The sequence below is a fragment of the Ornithodoros turicata genome, chromosome 6 (assembly GCF_037126465.1).
Source record: "Ornithodoros turicata isolate Travis chromosome 6, ASM3712646v1, whole genome shotgun sequence".
Lineage (NCBI taxonomy): Eukaryota > Metazoa > Arthropoda > Arachnida > Ixodida > Argasidae > Ornithodoros > Ornithodoros turicata.
In genome coordinates, this window is record NC_088206.1 from 17,761,242 (window position 1) to 17,777,732 (window position 16,491).

Below are 16,491 nucleotides of genomic sequence, written 5' to 3' on the forward strand. Positions count from 1 at the left end.
TGAAAAGCATATTGTCTCTCACCGTCATCGTTGGACGTGACTTCGGAACCGTCTTCTCCAGATCGAATGTGGTTCCCTTGCATTGCTTTAGTTTCCTACATGTAGAGGAACAAGAAAAAAAGAAAAAAAAAACATATATCGTAACGGATGATTAGTACTTTATGAGAAATGGCCTTCCTGGTCTTCGAACAGCAGCTGTACATGTAGAAATCAATACGCAAAATTCGGAACTGGACTCACGAGCACCAGTTGTTCATTGGAAACTGCTAGTTTTGACGGAAATAATGTCTAATCAAGACCACGTTAATTTACCCACAATAACCTTGGTAGTACGAAGCATTTATGATAGGCGACGATGATGATGATAGTGACGACAGGAGAAAAAATACGAGAAAAATACGTGGAAAATTATTTTTAATATTTTGAACCCCTAAACGACAAATGGAAAAGAAAACAGCTGCAACAATTAAACTATGAATAATGTTGTAAAAAGAAGGTGAATCGCTTCTTAAGAAAATTTTAAACGATATAACTTCAATGCTATCCTTATATATGTCCTAGATTTCGAACGCTCTAGGAAGATCCCTAAGAGATAAAAAGCTGTAGCTTCGCCACTATACGGCTTGCAAATCATTGATAGCCTTTATAAAATTATGCAAAAAGTTCCTATCGTTTACACTTCCGTGTCAAGTGCGGTGCAAACGTGCCATTCGTTGCAATGCGGTATTAGAGAAGGCAATTTCCTTGTATGTACTTTTTTTTTTTACATTAGGAGAGCTATTCACCGACCTTCAGCATGTGCTCCACAGAGACAAAGTATCTGCTCCACCAATCCCTGTTTTCTTCGTCATTGTCCATCTCGTCCGACGCCACCTTCTTCTTGCGCCTATTCGCCTCACTCTTTTGTTCTTTCTTGCTCTTGAAACCCTGAAACGCGGACGCAGAAGAATGAGGAAGTAACAATCACTCTCGAGTAACTATTTGCTGTCAACTTACGTAATCTAACGTTATCAACGTTTCCTTCTCTCCTAACATATTGGCCGTGTTATCTATGTCCACGAGCACGCCTTCCTCTGCAACGAATTGGGGTACATGGTCACCGGATGAAGACAGACTGTGTTGAGAGACTCACCGATGTGTAAGGAAGAGAGAGTTTTGGAACCACTCCTGTCTTTCTTGCTGGACGGCCTGAACATGAACTTGTGCAGGGAGTTCACGACGTGCGTGCCGACCAAGGTGAAGCGGCCGAAGCTTCTGCAGTCGATGACCCGGATGGTCAGTGGCGGGCAGTACATTTCTTGGTCGGGTAGTTCCTAGGTGAGAACCATATTAGGGAGTTTTAGAATAGCGTGTGCAAGAAAGGGAGACCCGAAACCCAAGCGCTATAATATGTACAGCAGCCTTGACAAGTAAATGAATTTGTGCAATAGGGTATTCATAACGCAGTGCGGTGCGGTGAGGTGCACTTGCGTTCCTCGCTTGCGGCGCTGCTACGGTTCACGACAAAGACTTGCATAAGAAAAGCAAATCGCAGCAAAGCAAAGCAAAGTGTAGTGCATCGTTAGTTGTAAAAATCATTGTTATTGTAAAATGAAGTCGTTTTGTTGTTGTAGTGAGTGTTTTAAGCCGTTTGCAGATTACACGTCGACGCGATCTCTCGCCGGTCAGACACAAGCAAGGCTTGGGGTTCGTCCGCGACCAAAACCCAAGCGTGCGCAAACCAAACCGTGCGCATACCATAGCGTGCGCAACCAAAACCCAAGGAGCGGTTTGGCTTACGGGCATGTGCAGTGACAATGACGCGATTTCTTTCAGGCCCCAACGTGTCTGGGTCCCCTATTTTGAAAGTCTCTATTAAGGCTTGGACATGTTCCAAGGTCAAATGCCGCATTTACAATGCGCATTTCCACAATACATTTCCACACTCCAGAAAGAATGACTCTAAAGTTTAAAAACGGAGGAGGAGGTGGTGGTGGTGAAGATGATGTATTCGCTTGCTAAGCTTGGCCTCGCGTTCGTGGGTAATGTCTCGACTTGCGCGAGCATGAAGATGACGATGACAAAGAGGCAGATATGGCGATGACGGCAGGAAGACCGCTCAAATCATCGTTCACTCCACTCCACTCCCATCCTCTCGTAACAGAAACGGCCAAGCAAAACACCAGCATTCAGCATGGTGTCTCCTCATTTGCTGAGGACGAGGGGCGTACGCCACTTTTGTAAAACTTTGTAATGTGTCCCAGAAAAGGCGTACACCCCCGAATTAGACTTTCAGAAGGCAGACATGTAGGCATGCATGATGTAAAACCCCGAGACTAGGGAACACGAAGGGACAGACACAAACATGAAGTTGAGACTTCGTGTTTGTGTCTGTCCCTTCGTGTTCCCTAGTCTCGGAGTTTTACATCGTGCATCATCTTCGCCAGCTCGTTTGCTTCCTAGCCATTTTTTCATGTAGGCATGTACGTAAGAGGAATTATCCGAGAGCTGGGCATGGAAAAGGAACACAGCAGCTTCCGATGGAGCAGAAGAAGTGCTTACCACATCAAAGAACTTGACCGGCGTCGAGAAGTTTGGGTTCTTCTTGCAGTTTAGAATGACAGATGATTGCAGTACATGACCGGCACACTCAATGTCGACTCGTGGGCGGTCCACAGTCATTAAGTGAATGCGTTTCAGCTCTCGAAGGCCCCAGAATAACACCTGAAATTGAGTGGGAAAAAAATGCACTTCAGTATTCATCGCTATTGTGGGTGGTAGCGATGACGTGTGAAAGTAACACCGTGTAAACCAGAATGTAGATCGCCATTTCTTTTATAGATAAAAAACGAATCGGAAACGTTCGTCCCTCGTTTAATATGCCGGTCATTGGCAGAAAAACCTATGGGTACGACAACAATGGGATGCTGATGCGACCGTCTTGCTTTCTTCTCTTGGGGGTTGTCCAGAGTGCTTGTCTCTGATGTTGTGTTGCTTTGTTGTCCTTATTGCCACATGCTCAATCCAATTCATTATTGAGGCAATGGTAACATTACCAGAGGAAACAAGAGGCACCAGAAGCAGGCGGCATCCCGACTTCATGTGTCAACGTTGTGGTGGCGGTTTTCCTCTTCCTTTTCTTTAGTCTTTCAATGTATTTCAATTTAAGAGACGAGCGCGTCAAGTATTAGGTAGAGCACGTACCTCTATCCTGTATCTCGAAAGCGTTGGACGAATCCCTTTCGGCACTGGCAACACTGGTCCCCTGTCCGTTCTCCAAATGTTCTCCTTCGGATACGGCATCTCCGGTATGTCTTCCTTCTCGTCGAAACCCGAAAACTGCTCAGTGAATGAAAATATTGATAATGTTTATTACGGCACATATTAAATTACGGCTGCGTTCGAACACCAATTTACCCTTACCTGCAATAGTTCGAAGGTTGCCAGCAGTTCTCCGGCTTGCTCCGTGCCTCTGTACAAATCGTGCCACTCTAGACTCGGTGGAAACGTTGGCTTTGAATATGGTTCGTTGCTAATCTTCACATGAGGCTTAGAGATGGTTCTTCCAATGAACTCAGATTTACCCTAGGAAGAAAATACATTGCCTTTTCTAGGGTGTTATTCTTTCTTCATTTTATAGCTGATCCTATAACTTGCTCACCACTTTGTCTTGGTCAAAGATCTCCACCACTACCATAGGAGAGTCCTCCTTGATGTCCTCCTTAGAGCCGTAGACTGTTACTTCCGGGAAGAGTAACATCTCATCCCACGTAGGACTAAGCGTTTCGTCTATCACCTGTCACAAGATAAGTTCCTGCTGTAGTGACGTTCGCCACTCGAAGATATGCAGTAACACTGCGTGCTGCGTTCTAGAGCACCATGGAAACAGTCCGCGCTTACCTGTGTCGTTAAGCTCTGGTCGCAGAAGACAACCCTGGCGAAAGGGTCTGATAATCCTGAAGAATCTGAACCGATCAGAGAGCGGGCCTGGTACATGTGCGCCCTCAGCTGGAACACCGATTTTTCTGCCGGGGAATTTACGGACGGTTACGTAACGATACACTTAGAAGAATCGTATCACCGGTTGTAAACAGCCTTGTGTCATTCACCACAGCCACAACAACAACAATATATTTATTGTGATGATGAAGTGGGGAGGTTTTCCACTCTAGGAGTGGAACGCTACCCCATAGCTAGGGGTCTAATACGAGTGGTGACAATGATGAGTAATGACGATGAGAGATGACGGGAATGATCGAAGTGGCGATGGCGATGCTGAACGTGCATCGTGATGGTGGAAATGTCCGAGGGCACTGCTGGGGTCATAATGAGTACTTTAGGCCTGTCGCCTCAAAGAAGTCAACCACATGACGTAAGGCCGCCCTGGAGTCGGCCGCGGTGTCCCAAGGGCCGAGGATGGTCCACAAGTTGAAAGGGCGGCAGCCAAGGGTGGCAAGCTGTGACTGCAGTGTACGCCTCTCGTTGATATAGGTCCGGCAGCGGAGGAGTATGTGCTCAACGTTGGCAAGTACACCACACTCGTTGCCCATACACCACATCCACCTTCGCGCACAATGTATGGAATTCTGTAAGCTGAAAGATGTCACGCTCTACGCAAGTTTCACTAAGAACGCTAAAGATTTACCACAGTATTCTCGCACGGCTCTGAGGGATCCCTAGCCTATGCGCTTCAAGATCATTCTCAATAGCCTTGGGTAGATTGGTTCATCACATAACGTCATACTTCCCAAAACGAAAATTTAATTTTATCATACTCCCGCTTCACGTAGAGAAACAATGATTTATGAGAATACATTGGGAGACATGCGGATTCCAATTGCATAAATTCGGTGGGAGTTTTAAGAAGCGAGATTTAGTCGGCAGTGCCACTTTAAATCCACTATCCACGTTTCACGGGAAACGGATTCCCACTAATCAGAACATTGACACTCTAATACCCTAGTCAGACGGCAAACTTAAGGCGGTGCATCATAGCCGGCACTTCGTCGTCTACAATCGAGGGATGGCGCAGCGAGCGAAATGGTTTGCGCGCTTCACAACATTTTGGCGCTTGCTTGGAAATGCAGTACCGCTGATGTAACGTCTTCTTTTTGTGTTATTTTTGTTTTCTCTTGGCGCGCGGCGGGTTAAGCGAAATCTTGTGCAAACATATGACCGCTCGTGCTCACCCATGCCAAGTCCAATACTGTAAACACGCGTATCGCGCTCAGCCAGACGGAACATTTAGTGGCGCGGCTTTTGAATGCGCACAGCAGCTCCAGCTCCAGCTGTCTCCTGAACTTCATCGTTGATCTGTTGGTGTTACGTGCTGTGCTCACCAGTCACCAGTCGTTGCGTGTGATTTCTGCAATGCTTGGGCATATAATAAACGAAATCTCTCGGAACACAAAAAAAAACTAAGTTGAAGAGGACGCGGTTGAAACAAGTTTGTGTCGACATGTTATAGCCTACCGACATTACTCGGAAATTGCGAAACGAAACCGCAACCTGTTTTCTTTATTTCCTGTCACCCTGGACTTACAAATTTCAGACCACGTTGTGGTGGTGCAAAGCGCTTCATTTGCACAGTCAACGGAAATGAAATAAAACTGCAAAGAGGCTGCATAGCATTTCCCATATCATTGGACATCAGTGGAGGAGGAGCAGAAAGGCAAAAGAGAAGAAGAAAAGGGAAGAAAAGCAGGGTAGAGGAGAAAAATGTGTGTGCGTGGACCATACAGCTGTCAGACGGCCTAGTCAGACCTAGTCAGACGGCCGTTAGCGGAACGGCCGTAATTTCACCTGTTGTCCAACCATCATTTCGAATCACATCGTTCTCTGCCTGTTGAAAACAGAAGGCGTACGCCTTTTTTGTGACAATTATGAACTGTATAATTGTCACAGAAAGGGTGTACGATGTCATTCGAAATGATGGTTGGGCTATAGGTGAAGTTACGGCCGTTCCGCTAACGGCCGTAAGTTCGCCGTCTGACTTGCTGTAGCGCACACTCAATGTCGAAGGGATGTTGTAGCAGATGACGAAGTAGCGTACACACACACACATATAAATGGGATGATGATGTGGTGGGTCAGAAGATAGCATACAACTTAAAACACAGCAACGAAGAAACGTCTTAACATTGCTCCCAATATTTACTTTGTTGTTATTGTTGTCTTTTCAAGAATTACTCTAACGAGAAAACACGCACTGCCTCAGAACAAGCGCTTTGAGGTTCAACAAAAGCAATATTACCGGTGTAATGTAGCTGAGACGGGGGTGGTATATGAACCTTCTCAATATTCTTGACTTCAGGCGTGAGTTCGTATCCCTTCGGGAGTCCTTTCAGAATGTTTTTCTTGTGCTTTGTCAGTCCCAACCAAATGTACATCTGCAGCTTGGCTTGTATGGTCCACCGGCTTGTCTGACTCACTTTCTTGCCAGGCTACATAATGAGCATATGAGCATATATATGAGCATGAGCATATGAGCATAATCAGCATAAGTGTTACTGTCGTCTTAATCACTCAATGACAGAATGGCGACAGGGTATCTCGTAACCGTCTCGGAGTTCCTTGTGCCTTAAAGGGGCACTAAAATGCAAAACCAAGTTCACTTCAAATTACGTTACACGCTACGTTAATTTCGTACTTGCTATCATAATTCAAAACTTTGATTCGGTTACGGAGCTACAATCGAAATTATACCGCACTCTTTCTTGCTTCGGCGCTAAGCAGTGAACGTCGCTTCAGCTCTTCCATATAGGTGTTTTTAGTCCATGCTGCGCGTGCACGCGCGTGCCACGCCATACAGCAGAAACAACAGGGCGCGTTGCGAAGCGGACTGGCGTGGCTGTCCGAAGGACGTGAAGATAAAAGTTGTCAGTGGAACATTCGTGAGAACTGTTGTGGGTTACAATTCAGTGAACCGGTATTGAAAAATTCAGCAGTGCGCATAATGCCGTGCATATACGGAACACTACGATCAGACGCGTTTCAAATCCACGCGCCCACGATAGCCATGCGCGTGCTTCTCCTGCTGTCTCATTGGATGCCCCCAATCCTTGCCTCCTGGGGACTACATTCGTTGCCGCCAAAGACGGCTCTCTTTTCTTTGCGTTGTGTGAACTAATTTTGCTTGCATTACACTAATTGAAACACGGACTTTCATTTGAGAGCAAGTTGTTTTTGAATTTTAGTGCCCCTTTACCCGGCACCCACCCAGCACCGGTATCCAGCAGGCTTCGGGAATGACCGCATTGCTAGCAGAAGCATTTGATATTTAACAATAGCATTTTCAAGCAACGTTCGAACTGAAAGCCTAAGATCGCATGCTTTAAAGGGACAGTCGCATCCGGAAACCCATCTATGGAACCCATCTACCACTATGTCCCGCATCGGCCGACAATGTACTTGGCTAATTTTTTCGTCCGAAAAGTGCTTAGATAAAACGAATTTTGAACGAATTTTAAAGATTAGCGCCGCATCCGCAGCTGCGGAGGCTCCGGCGACAACGACATCAGTGTGACGTCACTCCCTAACAGGAGGAGTGAGAGAAGGCGGCACTCAGAGGAGAAAGACGCCGTCCAGACGCCCGCACCGCCGCGGCATCCTTTTTCTCAAGGCCGTGCTTTGATTGGTGGTGTAGGGAATGATGTCTTCGTCTTTCTTGCAGAGAGGGAATTCCGGCATACCCTCAACATCCGGCGTCTGCACTTGTCATGTATTCCGTCGAATAGCAGTTAAACTGCGCCACTATTTCGCGTGGGGTTTTCAATATTGTGAACACTGGTAGACGAGGAATAACATGACACCATGGTTTCGAAATCGACTGGAACGGATGTGACCGTCCATTTAGTCCTAGCTGATTATAGCCAACGCCACGTAGACAATAGGGCCTGACTGAATGCTACCCAGACCAAAATGAGGCCAGCTTAATACCTCCTCTCCGTCCTTTGCTACGTGGTTGGTTCGCTGGTGGTGTGTTATTGCTGAGCGATCTGCCTGCTAATGTGGCAGCACGTGACCAATGGTAGTGGGTGGTGGTGGTGACGAAAACTGACCACGTGATCAATTAAAGTCAGAGTGTCGTCAGCTGCAACGAATCGTCGCAGACGATTTCAAACACACGGGCATACTGTGGCTATACCAACTGCTCCTTATGCAGGTAATGGCGGATTGTCTCCATAGCTACGGCCTGAAAGCAATGGCTGTGATTGGTGGGCTCTTAACATGTAGCATGGCGCCCACGTAGCGCGGAAAAGCGAAAAGGCCGTATTTGGTCTAGGTGGCGTTGCCTTATTGCTGATGGTATGGTGTCTGAATACTAGCTCCCTCTGTGTATAGGGTGAAGACAACCGTGTCGTCTGCTACGATATCCCCTATTTTGCTTCCAAAGCAAGCGCTACGCTAAAGGAACTATACAGAGGAGGTTTGAAGAAGTCGGTGGAAGAGGAACACATCACCCAGACAGGGTGACCATTCCACCTACAACATAGGGAGCATGTATTCAGGCACCCCAGCTGACAGACTTGACGTCACTAGGAGTTCCGCCAACCACAGTTATGCTTCCAGCTATAGTACTCATGGAAACGAGCCTCCATGAGCCACTTGCGAAGTCACGTGTAGCTACAGATGTGCTGCGTTTGAAATACTCCTCGGCGATTGGATGAACAGCGGCTCCATGTAACAGCCACCGCCACCACCACCACCGTAAAAGGGAGAGGAGGCATCTAACAGGCATTCTTGGGTCTAGGTGGCGTCGCACTGGCACCCTCAGATAGCGGTCCTCTCGGACAACTTTTCGGAGGCCTCCTCCTTCGTCGTCTCAGTCATACTGTGGCTTAAATGACGTTTTCATACATGAACCCTTTTTTTATAGGTTTTACCGTTGACATTTATTATCCAAATTTCAAAGATTCATATACCAGGCAACTCTCTTCTCACCGAAGATAACTTGTCTCTGTGACCACCGTTTCCGCACGTCACTAACACATGCCAAAATTCGAGCTTCTCTCTCATGGTTCACATTCACCTCTTGCCATAAAAATACACTTAGATGACATCGCCAAGCTGTAGAGAGTAGCATCAAGAGCAGCGGTTCAAACAACAAAACAAGCCTTATCGTGTACTCGCAGAAAAAGTTAGCGTGATGGAAGGGTCATGCCGTGCCGCCACTACTGTGACTTAATTACAGTGATAAACTACTGCGGGGAAAAGCTACTGCAGGGTGCGTTATCAACTACGTTCTACAGGTGCGGAAGGTTTCAATGAGTGATGCTCTAAGGGCAACATTACTATACCTTGAAACTGACTGACTCATCGCCAATACTCTTGGCCTACGTGGATGTGGCAAACAGGGAAAGACCAGAAAGACAGTTTTGTAGCAGATCATGCTCGCAACATCAACTACTACATATGCAACTGAACAGCGGTACGCAACAAGGATGTGGTAGACTTGTAACACGGAAGGCACGAGCGTGCCGAATGACTTTACGGCACAGACTAAAGTATTTTGAAGTCTTCAGTCATTGTACCTAAGATATGGCGACGGCAGCACCTTCTTGGGTTTCAGGAGTTTAGAGCAAGGACAAATTGGACGGAGGAAAACGACTGGCCGGACGCTGCTTCCTTGTTCAGTTTGTCCTTGTTATGAACTAACTCGAAGAACTCGAGGAGATGATACCGTCGTCGCAATTACACCAGCTGGCTTGCATGCTCTTACGCACAGAAGAACAGTCCCTGTTCGAAGTTCTGTTATATCGGCAGCTCTCGTCCTGAGGCGCTTTACATGCTCTTACTGCAAATCCGCGCACGCGGTGTACAAAGGCAAAGGGGAGCCGGTCCTTCATATATTAGAGAAGTGCCCCTCGATAACGCGGTCCGCCCCGGCTGGACCGTCTCTTCGATTACGGCTGACAGGTCGTAGGGCAGTATTGCTTGCAGTACTGCCCCTGGAAAGAGTTTTCCTTATCTTACTATGTCTAACAGTAGTGGGGCAGTATTGCCTGCAGTACTGCTCCTGGAAGGATTTTTCCTAATCTTACTATGTTCTACTTAAAATGTCTTTGAACAAAACTCGTAGAAAGCACACATTTCTTTCGGTGACGTAGTGGCACGGACGGATCTGAGCGGCCAATGAGATGAAGTGTCGGTATTATATAAGCCACGAAACGTTTTCCTGTTGAACTACACTCTACTATGCAGAAATGATGTCTTGGCCTGTCTACAGCTCAACAATGAAGGACAAGATACGAACTACGACATAGAAACCGTCGATAGATATGTGTTAGTTGAATGTAGACACTGTTAACAACTAGCCAACTTCCTTACAAAGTCCCATCACGAAAATGACAACAGAATACACGTGAAAAGTGGGAGAAGCTCATCGAGGACATACCTTCAAAAACAGCGTCTGCATCTTTCCACAGAATTTTCCCGCCTCTTCTTCAACAATGCTGAAAATGAGGTCTCGAGCCGCGATGCGATGGTACGCGACCCTCTTACCTCCGCTGATCATCCACACAAAGACGTCGGGCAGTGAGTGCTGAGGCTGTAATCGCATCATAGCGTATAACACGCGACGATTGAAGGGGAACGCACAAGAGAGAGAGTGGGAAAAATACTTACATCCTCCACCAGATCGGTAAGTTTCTGCAGGAACCCATGAGTCGTTCGCAGTTTTTCCTTGAAGCAGTTTTTCGTGACCAGTGCTTTCATAGTGCGGGACATGGTAGCGATGTGGTCCTTAGAGTTCAGATTGGATATTCATCAGGAAAGGGAATTGCTTGGTTGATTGATTAGTTTAGAATGGCAAGAGCTCTTGTATACCGTCATCAGAGGCCGACACTTTGTGCTCAATTTATGCAGAGCGTTTGCCTGCCTTCTAGTCATCTCTGTTTTAGTCGGATGCCATTCAAGCCACAGATTCGTCTTCCATGTTAGGGGAAAACGCGGATATGGTTTTCTGATTATGTAACTCACGCGGCTATGCTATTAAAACTTCTCGCACGAAGTCACCCGGCCTAAGCATGGAACGCGAATACTCCGACAAACTACTACTTATGTAATTTAATAGAATTACATACAAAACTGCGCCCTCTTATATGTCAATATCAATAAGACATGCCACGCCACGAAAAAATTAGGTTCGCTAGTAGTGCATGTACTAAAGACGAGGTTCCACATGTTGGTGGGGTCGCGTGGGACATTGCAGGGACTGTGCGCATTGCTCATTGATCCGTTATCGTTTTCAATATGGCATCACGTAATAATATCTCCAGATAGCAAGTCGTATTTCCTTATCTTTACTCACCAGTTCTCTTTGACAATGCTTGAGTCGTTCTTTATCAAGCTTCGTCTTTCCTGATGCACCTCCTCCCAAGCCCTTCATGATTGTCAAGTAACGACTGCAAGTTCAAGCAAAGCTTATACCAAGCTCGTACCGAGCTCGGTCACTCTAAGATACATCGAAATATTCAACGTGTGCACCGATTATACCTGCATTCATTTGAAAGCTCTTCTAAAACGCCGCGAAGTCTTCGATCTGTGTGCGATTTTTCGAGTCGTAGCATCTCCTGAATGTCAGCTAGACCAGCTTCCTGGAAAACAGCTATAGTTGTTGATTTTATCCTCCACTTCCGAATGTTACGCTGAATGAGGAAGGTTTCTTTAGCCGTACCAATTTCTCTCTTATCTTGAGTATGATGTTGGAATTGTAGAGCCTCCTTCTGTGATCTTGCCAGGCACTCCTAACCCACAAGCATGGCTTGTTGTCCCCGTACGGTAGATAGTAATAGTATCTGAAATCAGAGGGATGTGGTAAGATAAGGTAACGAGAGCCGCGAAATATGTACATGATATATTATTGAATAAAACTTGAAATACTACTACGTTGCATGGTATATAATAGGGATGGGCCAACCGAATCCGCGAATCCTAGGCAGCAGAGTTGTGCCTAACTCGTTACAAGTAACTCGTTACTTGGTAACGGTTACTTTTTTTGGTAACGAAGTAACGATTCAGTTACTTTTTAAAAAATTGTAATAGGAACGGAATCAGTTACAAAAATTGGTAACTCGTTACTGACGTTACTCGTTCCTTTTCTTCAGCGCGGGGGAGCACATTTCGGCACTCTGTGTGGCGCAATGCATGCATATTTGACCTGCGTGACGTGTGACTCAAAGTATTATTGCAGTCGCTCGCTGGATGTGTTGTTGTCATTTCTGTTGTTTCCGTAATCTCCGACCATCACACCTTCCCAAGAATGGCCACCAATGGTGCTATGGCTACAAAAACCGCGTTTCGACTTCTAGCCTTTTCTTGTCTTGCTAAGATTCTGAGCGCTCTAAATTATGACGCAACCCCTCGTCTGTTTTTGGGAACCGTTGGTGATCGGTGGCACAAAAACCAGTGTTCTTTCTTGTGTTTTCGTAATTTCCGATCACCCCCACTTCCGAAACAAGGGAGAAGGTCCAGGCAAACTGATATAGACTCATGGTAACGGGCCGAGAGACACGGAACACGAAGGACGAACGACAAATTTCGAGTATCTGCTTCTTCTGAAGTGCAATTCCTCATTAATAAAGAGTTGAAGGCAAGTGATGGCATGTTCGTTGGCTCCTTTAACTATGCTGCGGTAACGTACAAGTAACTCGTTACCTGTGAGTAACGAGAACTCGTTACTTTTGTATGTTGGTAACGAGTAACGTATTTAGTTACTTTTTCCTCAAGTAACGGGTAACGGTATTTAGTTCTTTTTTTTTTTTCGGTAATGGGCACAAGTCTGCTAGGCAGGGATTCGAGATTCGTCAATCCGAATCCCATTGCCCAAAACGCAAAATCGAATATTTCGAATCTACCAACAACGTTAGTTTGTTCCTTTTTAAAATTGGCGCCTCCGAAGTTTACCGAAAGCATAAATGTCCGGCGGGCCCCGGGGCACGCGAAAATCACAGCGTAAAGCTCCGTCCGCAAGCGCCGGAGGCTGCTTGGACCGAAACAGTTCAAGCAGGAAATCTTACATTACAAGTTTAAAAGTAACATAGTTTTCCTTTTGATTGTTTTTTAGTTTTATGGAAAGAATTCAGACTTTTTTCAGAGATTTTATGTGTTTCCTGTAGTCGATGAGCAACATATTAAATCGATTACATATTTAAGAAGTATATGAGTATGCTTTCTGCCGAAAGTGAACTATTATAAATTTTTTTTTCGTGTTTTTCATCAAACACCTTTCAGTATAAGTGTTTTTCCCTTGACTTTTTAAACTCTTTTTTTTTAAGAAAGGATTCGTAAGATTCGTGGATTCGCAGAGCCTGCCTTGGATTCGGATTCGTCCTATCTCTAGTATATAAATACGTATCAGTTGTTTTACGTCGAAAGACAACAATAGACAGACGCTGCAGTGATCGGATTAATTTTACCCACCTGAGGTTCCTTGAAAGGGACAGTTCGCTCCCAAAGCGTCAATTCTAGAGGTGTATTCCCTGATCTACCCAATCCCCGCTTCATTTTTCGCATACTCGAGCTCTAGCATTTGTTACGGGCATTATAAATAATCGGGATCCACCATTTGTTTGAAATTCGCGCGCAGAATGACGAACGCGCGACGCCATGGTGAGGAAATGTGGGAGGGGGAACTTGGTTTTCTCTTGCTGCAGAGAATACGTGCGGAAGAAGTGTGGGAGAGCACCTGACACGTCACGGGAACGTCACGCGAGCCGAAGGAAGATTCTGAGTCCGTATGCCCAGCGCCCCCAGGAAAAGAACACCAGGTGGTCCAAATTATTGACCCACCTATCACTAGTTATTGGCCTGACGGGATTCGTTGTGGATTGGCAGCCGACATCTTCAATGACGCCCTCAAGACCGTGTTCGGAGTCGGAGTCGCTGTCCGAACACACATCCCTCGCTTTGCTCGCACCATCGATCATGTTGCCAGCATTTCCTGCAGAGAGCGTTATTCGTAAAGTGAGGAAGTACAGAATCAAGCAGGAAAATATTGCGGCAGTCCTTTGGCTGCCGCAATGACGGAGATGACGAAACACCCTGATTGGATGACGAAACACCCTGATTGGAGATGACGAAACATCCTGTATGCAGAATACGTTCTATGAGTATGCGTATACGCCTCTAAGCTTTTCGGGCTTTTATTTACAAATAGTGTCCTCGTTGTCGTCTGTATATAGTAGAATCCTCTGCTGCCAACTATTTTTGCGTACCTTACGAACGCTCTTTTTGTTGTCGTTACATGGCGCAGTCGCGCAGTCTTTCTTGGCTGCCACAGCACATAAGTAAGAGACACTTACTGCGGTCCCAAACTGGGAAAACTGAAATCCGACCTCTTAGGCTGGTTCACACTGCCCCGTTCGCGCTTACGGGCTACGGGTTGCGCTTACGTAGAACCCGTCTCGTTGCCGGCTACGTTCCTCCATCGTTCACATTACTACGTTTCGGCGCTCCGTTCCTCCAATGAGGAGCGGCCTCCTAGAGCGCCATCTTTCCGAAGAAAAGTAAAATAGAGCCACAGAGTAGCATGGCGTCCAGCGTCCAGCACCCCGGTGCCGGCTGCATTGGAAGACAATCAGACATTCCTTGACGATGTTCTTAATTGTTAACTGTTAATGTTCTTAACTTAACGCCATCGTCGACAGTGCAACGCTACTTCGGACAAATTCATTGAGTGAAGATATCACCTGACAGACCCACTGCTATGCTAATTCTCATCCATGAGTTTTTCTTTTTTCGTGGCATCCCTGTAGTCGCTTCTTTTGCTATTGTATAGCCAGGGAAACTTCTCAGCTTGGAGAATAAGAGCTTCTAAGACAGCAAATGTTTGCGCCATCTTTGCAAGGAGACGGGCGAGACAAAACGCATGCGCGGCATCCGAACTTTTCTGCCATTCTATTGGCCAGTGCGCTTACGGTTACGGAGCTAGCGGGAGAAAAGTTGAAGTTGCCTCAACTCCTTGCGGAAACGATCTTGCGGGCGCCGTCTCTTCGTCGTCATGGCAACCCCCACCGTAAGCGCCCGTAACCCGTAGCCGCAAGCGTAAACGTGACAGTGTGAACCAGCCTTCAACATTCTGCAATATATCGGCATGCTCGATATCTTACAGTTTCCTATTTTCCCACTACGCTCCTAGACCCTTTATTTTCCTTCTTTCGCTTCTTTCTGCGCACTCTTTTATCAACCCCCTCACAGTAGACCCGTCGGCAAAGACGGTAACCTTCCTACATCGTCTTGATGATTTTGCTGTTGTTGTCGTTGTCCTTGTTGTGGACACGAAAAGCATTTCCCCAAACGTCACGTTTACTCATCACTAAGTGCGAGACATAAAGTGGCAAACCACTTTTAAAGGTGAAAGCGCCCAAGATCAGGAAAAATTGGATTTGCACGTACCTATGCTGAGTTCGAAGTAGATGGGCTTTTCGCCCACTTTTCGGTCGATCATGGAAGCTTCTAAAATGGCCCCGAACAGCATAAATTCTTCGCTCTTCCCGTAAGAGCTCTGTAGTGAGACAGGAAAATAAAATATATGACGTTCATACGGTGCTGAACTTCACCTCCAAGATACTCGGCTGTTGTATACTGCTCACTCGCACAGGATCAACAGGAAGTTATTAATGGGAACAGGCTCGAGAGAAGTTTGACTTTTCAATGCGTTTTTGTAGATTGAAAAAAGGCTAAGTCCAGCGAAAACATTGGGCATGGCGCTTCTGATAAACTGCCTGATTCATCAAGATCATATTTTTCTTTCTTTTCCCATCCAAGTTTTCCAAGTTTGGAGCAATCATAAACGTAATTTCGCCGCTACTGTAATGTGCTCGATGTCTTTTCAACTAGTATAATTGTTTTACAAGATCCGATCCTATCAACACAAAAGAAATTTTCAGAAGCAGCTCGTACCTCCGTTACAGGTAGAGTTAGCTCTAGGTCGACGCTCGACGGGGTCATGTCCAAGATGTCCAATATCTCCGTCCTAACGGCCATTAGGACGCGCCCCCGATACATGACTCCTTCACCCAAACCATCGTTGAGTGGTGCGTGTTCTTCGAATAATGAATTCTCTCGTGTGGAACCGTAGAGGTAGATGAACGATGGTCCAAAAGTTGGAAGAAATCCTGTCGGTGAGGAGAAAGGAAAAGGTGAACTAACGGAGCAAAGTGGTCGCATGTGTGCGTAATCCAAGAAATTGAGAATGAACAACAACTTTATTTTTCAGATGATGAATGGAGAGTTTCATCGCCAGCGGGCGATACTCTGCCCCATTGCTGGTGGTGATGTGGGGAATGAAATAATTGTTGAATTAACTCGGTCATATGCTTCGTACATTTCGCCCGAGCAACCACCCAGTCCGTGATCCATTCCAGAATGAGCGTGCCGTTTTAGCTCGCTCCCTCTGCCTTTATTCACACACAGATAAAGATGAAGTAAAACGAAAAACAAAACGAAACCAGAAGTACCTCATAGTTTGCAACGTGTTAGTCAACACTTCCCCTTCGCACGTTGAACAAA

At 46.1% G+C, this 16,491-nt stretch overlaps 1 protein-coding gene across 1 annotated transcript in view; it reads right to left on the bottom strand.

Annotated features, from left to right (window-relative positions):
• Positions 1-16,491, bottom strand: part of LOC135399299 (otoferlin-like) — a 266,111-nt gene that overhangs the window by 18,167 nt on the left and 231,453 nt on the right. Inside the window, exons 16-33 of the mRNA XM_064631146.1 lie at positions 15,883-16,097; positions 15,376-15,484; positions 13,771-13,921; positions 11,657-11,777; positions 11,476-11,576; positions 11,291-11,384; positions 10,606-10,722; positions 10,376-10,528; positions 6,233-6,422; positions 3,880-4,004; positions 3,641-3,775; positions 3,403-3,564; positions 3,184-3,318; positions 2,542-2,703; positions 1,133-1,313; positions 997-1,073; positions 790-927; positions 23-95 (exon numbers count right to left, since the gene is read on the bottom strand). Coding sequence (XP_064487216.1) covers positions 23-95; positions 790-927; positions 997-1,073; positions 1,133-1,313; positions 2,542-2,703; positions 3,184-3,318; positions 3,403-3,564; positions 3,641-3,775; positions 3,880-4,004; positions 6,233-6,422; positions 10,376-10,528; positions 10,606-10,722; positions 11,291-11,384; positions 11,476-11,576; positions 11,657-11,777; positions 13,771-13,921; positions 15,376-15,484; positions 15,883-16,097 — 2,439 coding nt within the window. The remainder of the gene's footprint in view (positions 1-22; positions 96-789; positions 928-996; positions 1,074-1,132; positions 1,314-2,541; positions 2,704-3,183; positions 3,319-3,402; positions 3,565-3,640; positions 3,776-3,879; positions 4,005-6,232; positions 6,423-10,375; positions 10,529-10,605; positions 10,723-11,290; positions 11,385-11,475; positions 11,577-11,656; positions 11,778-13,770; positions 13,922-15,375; positions 15,485-15,882; positions 16,098-16,491) is intronic.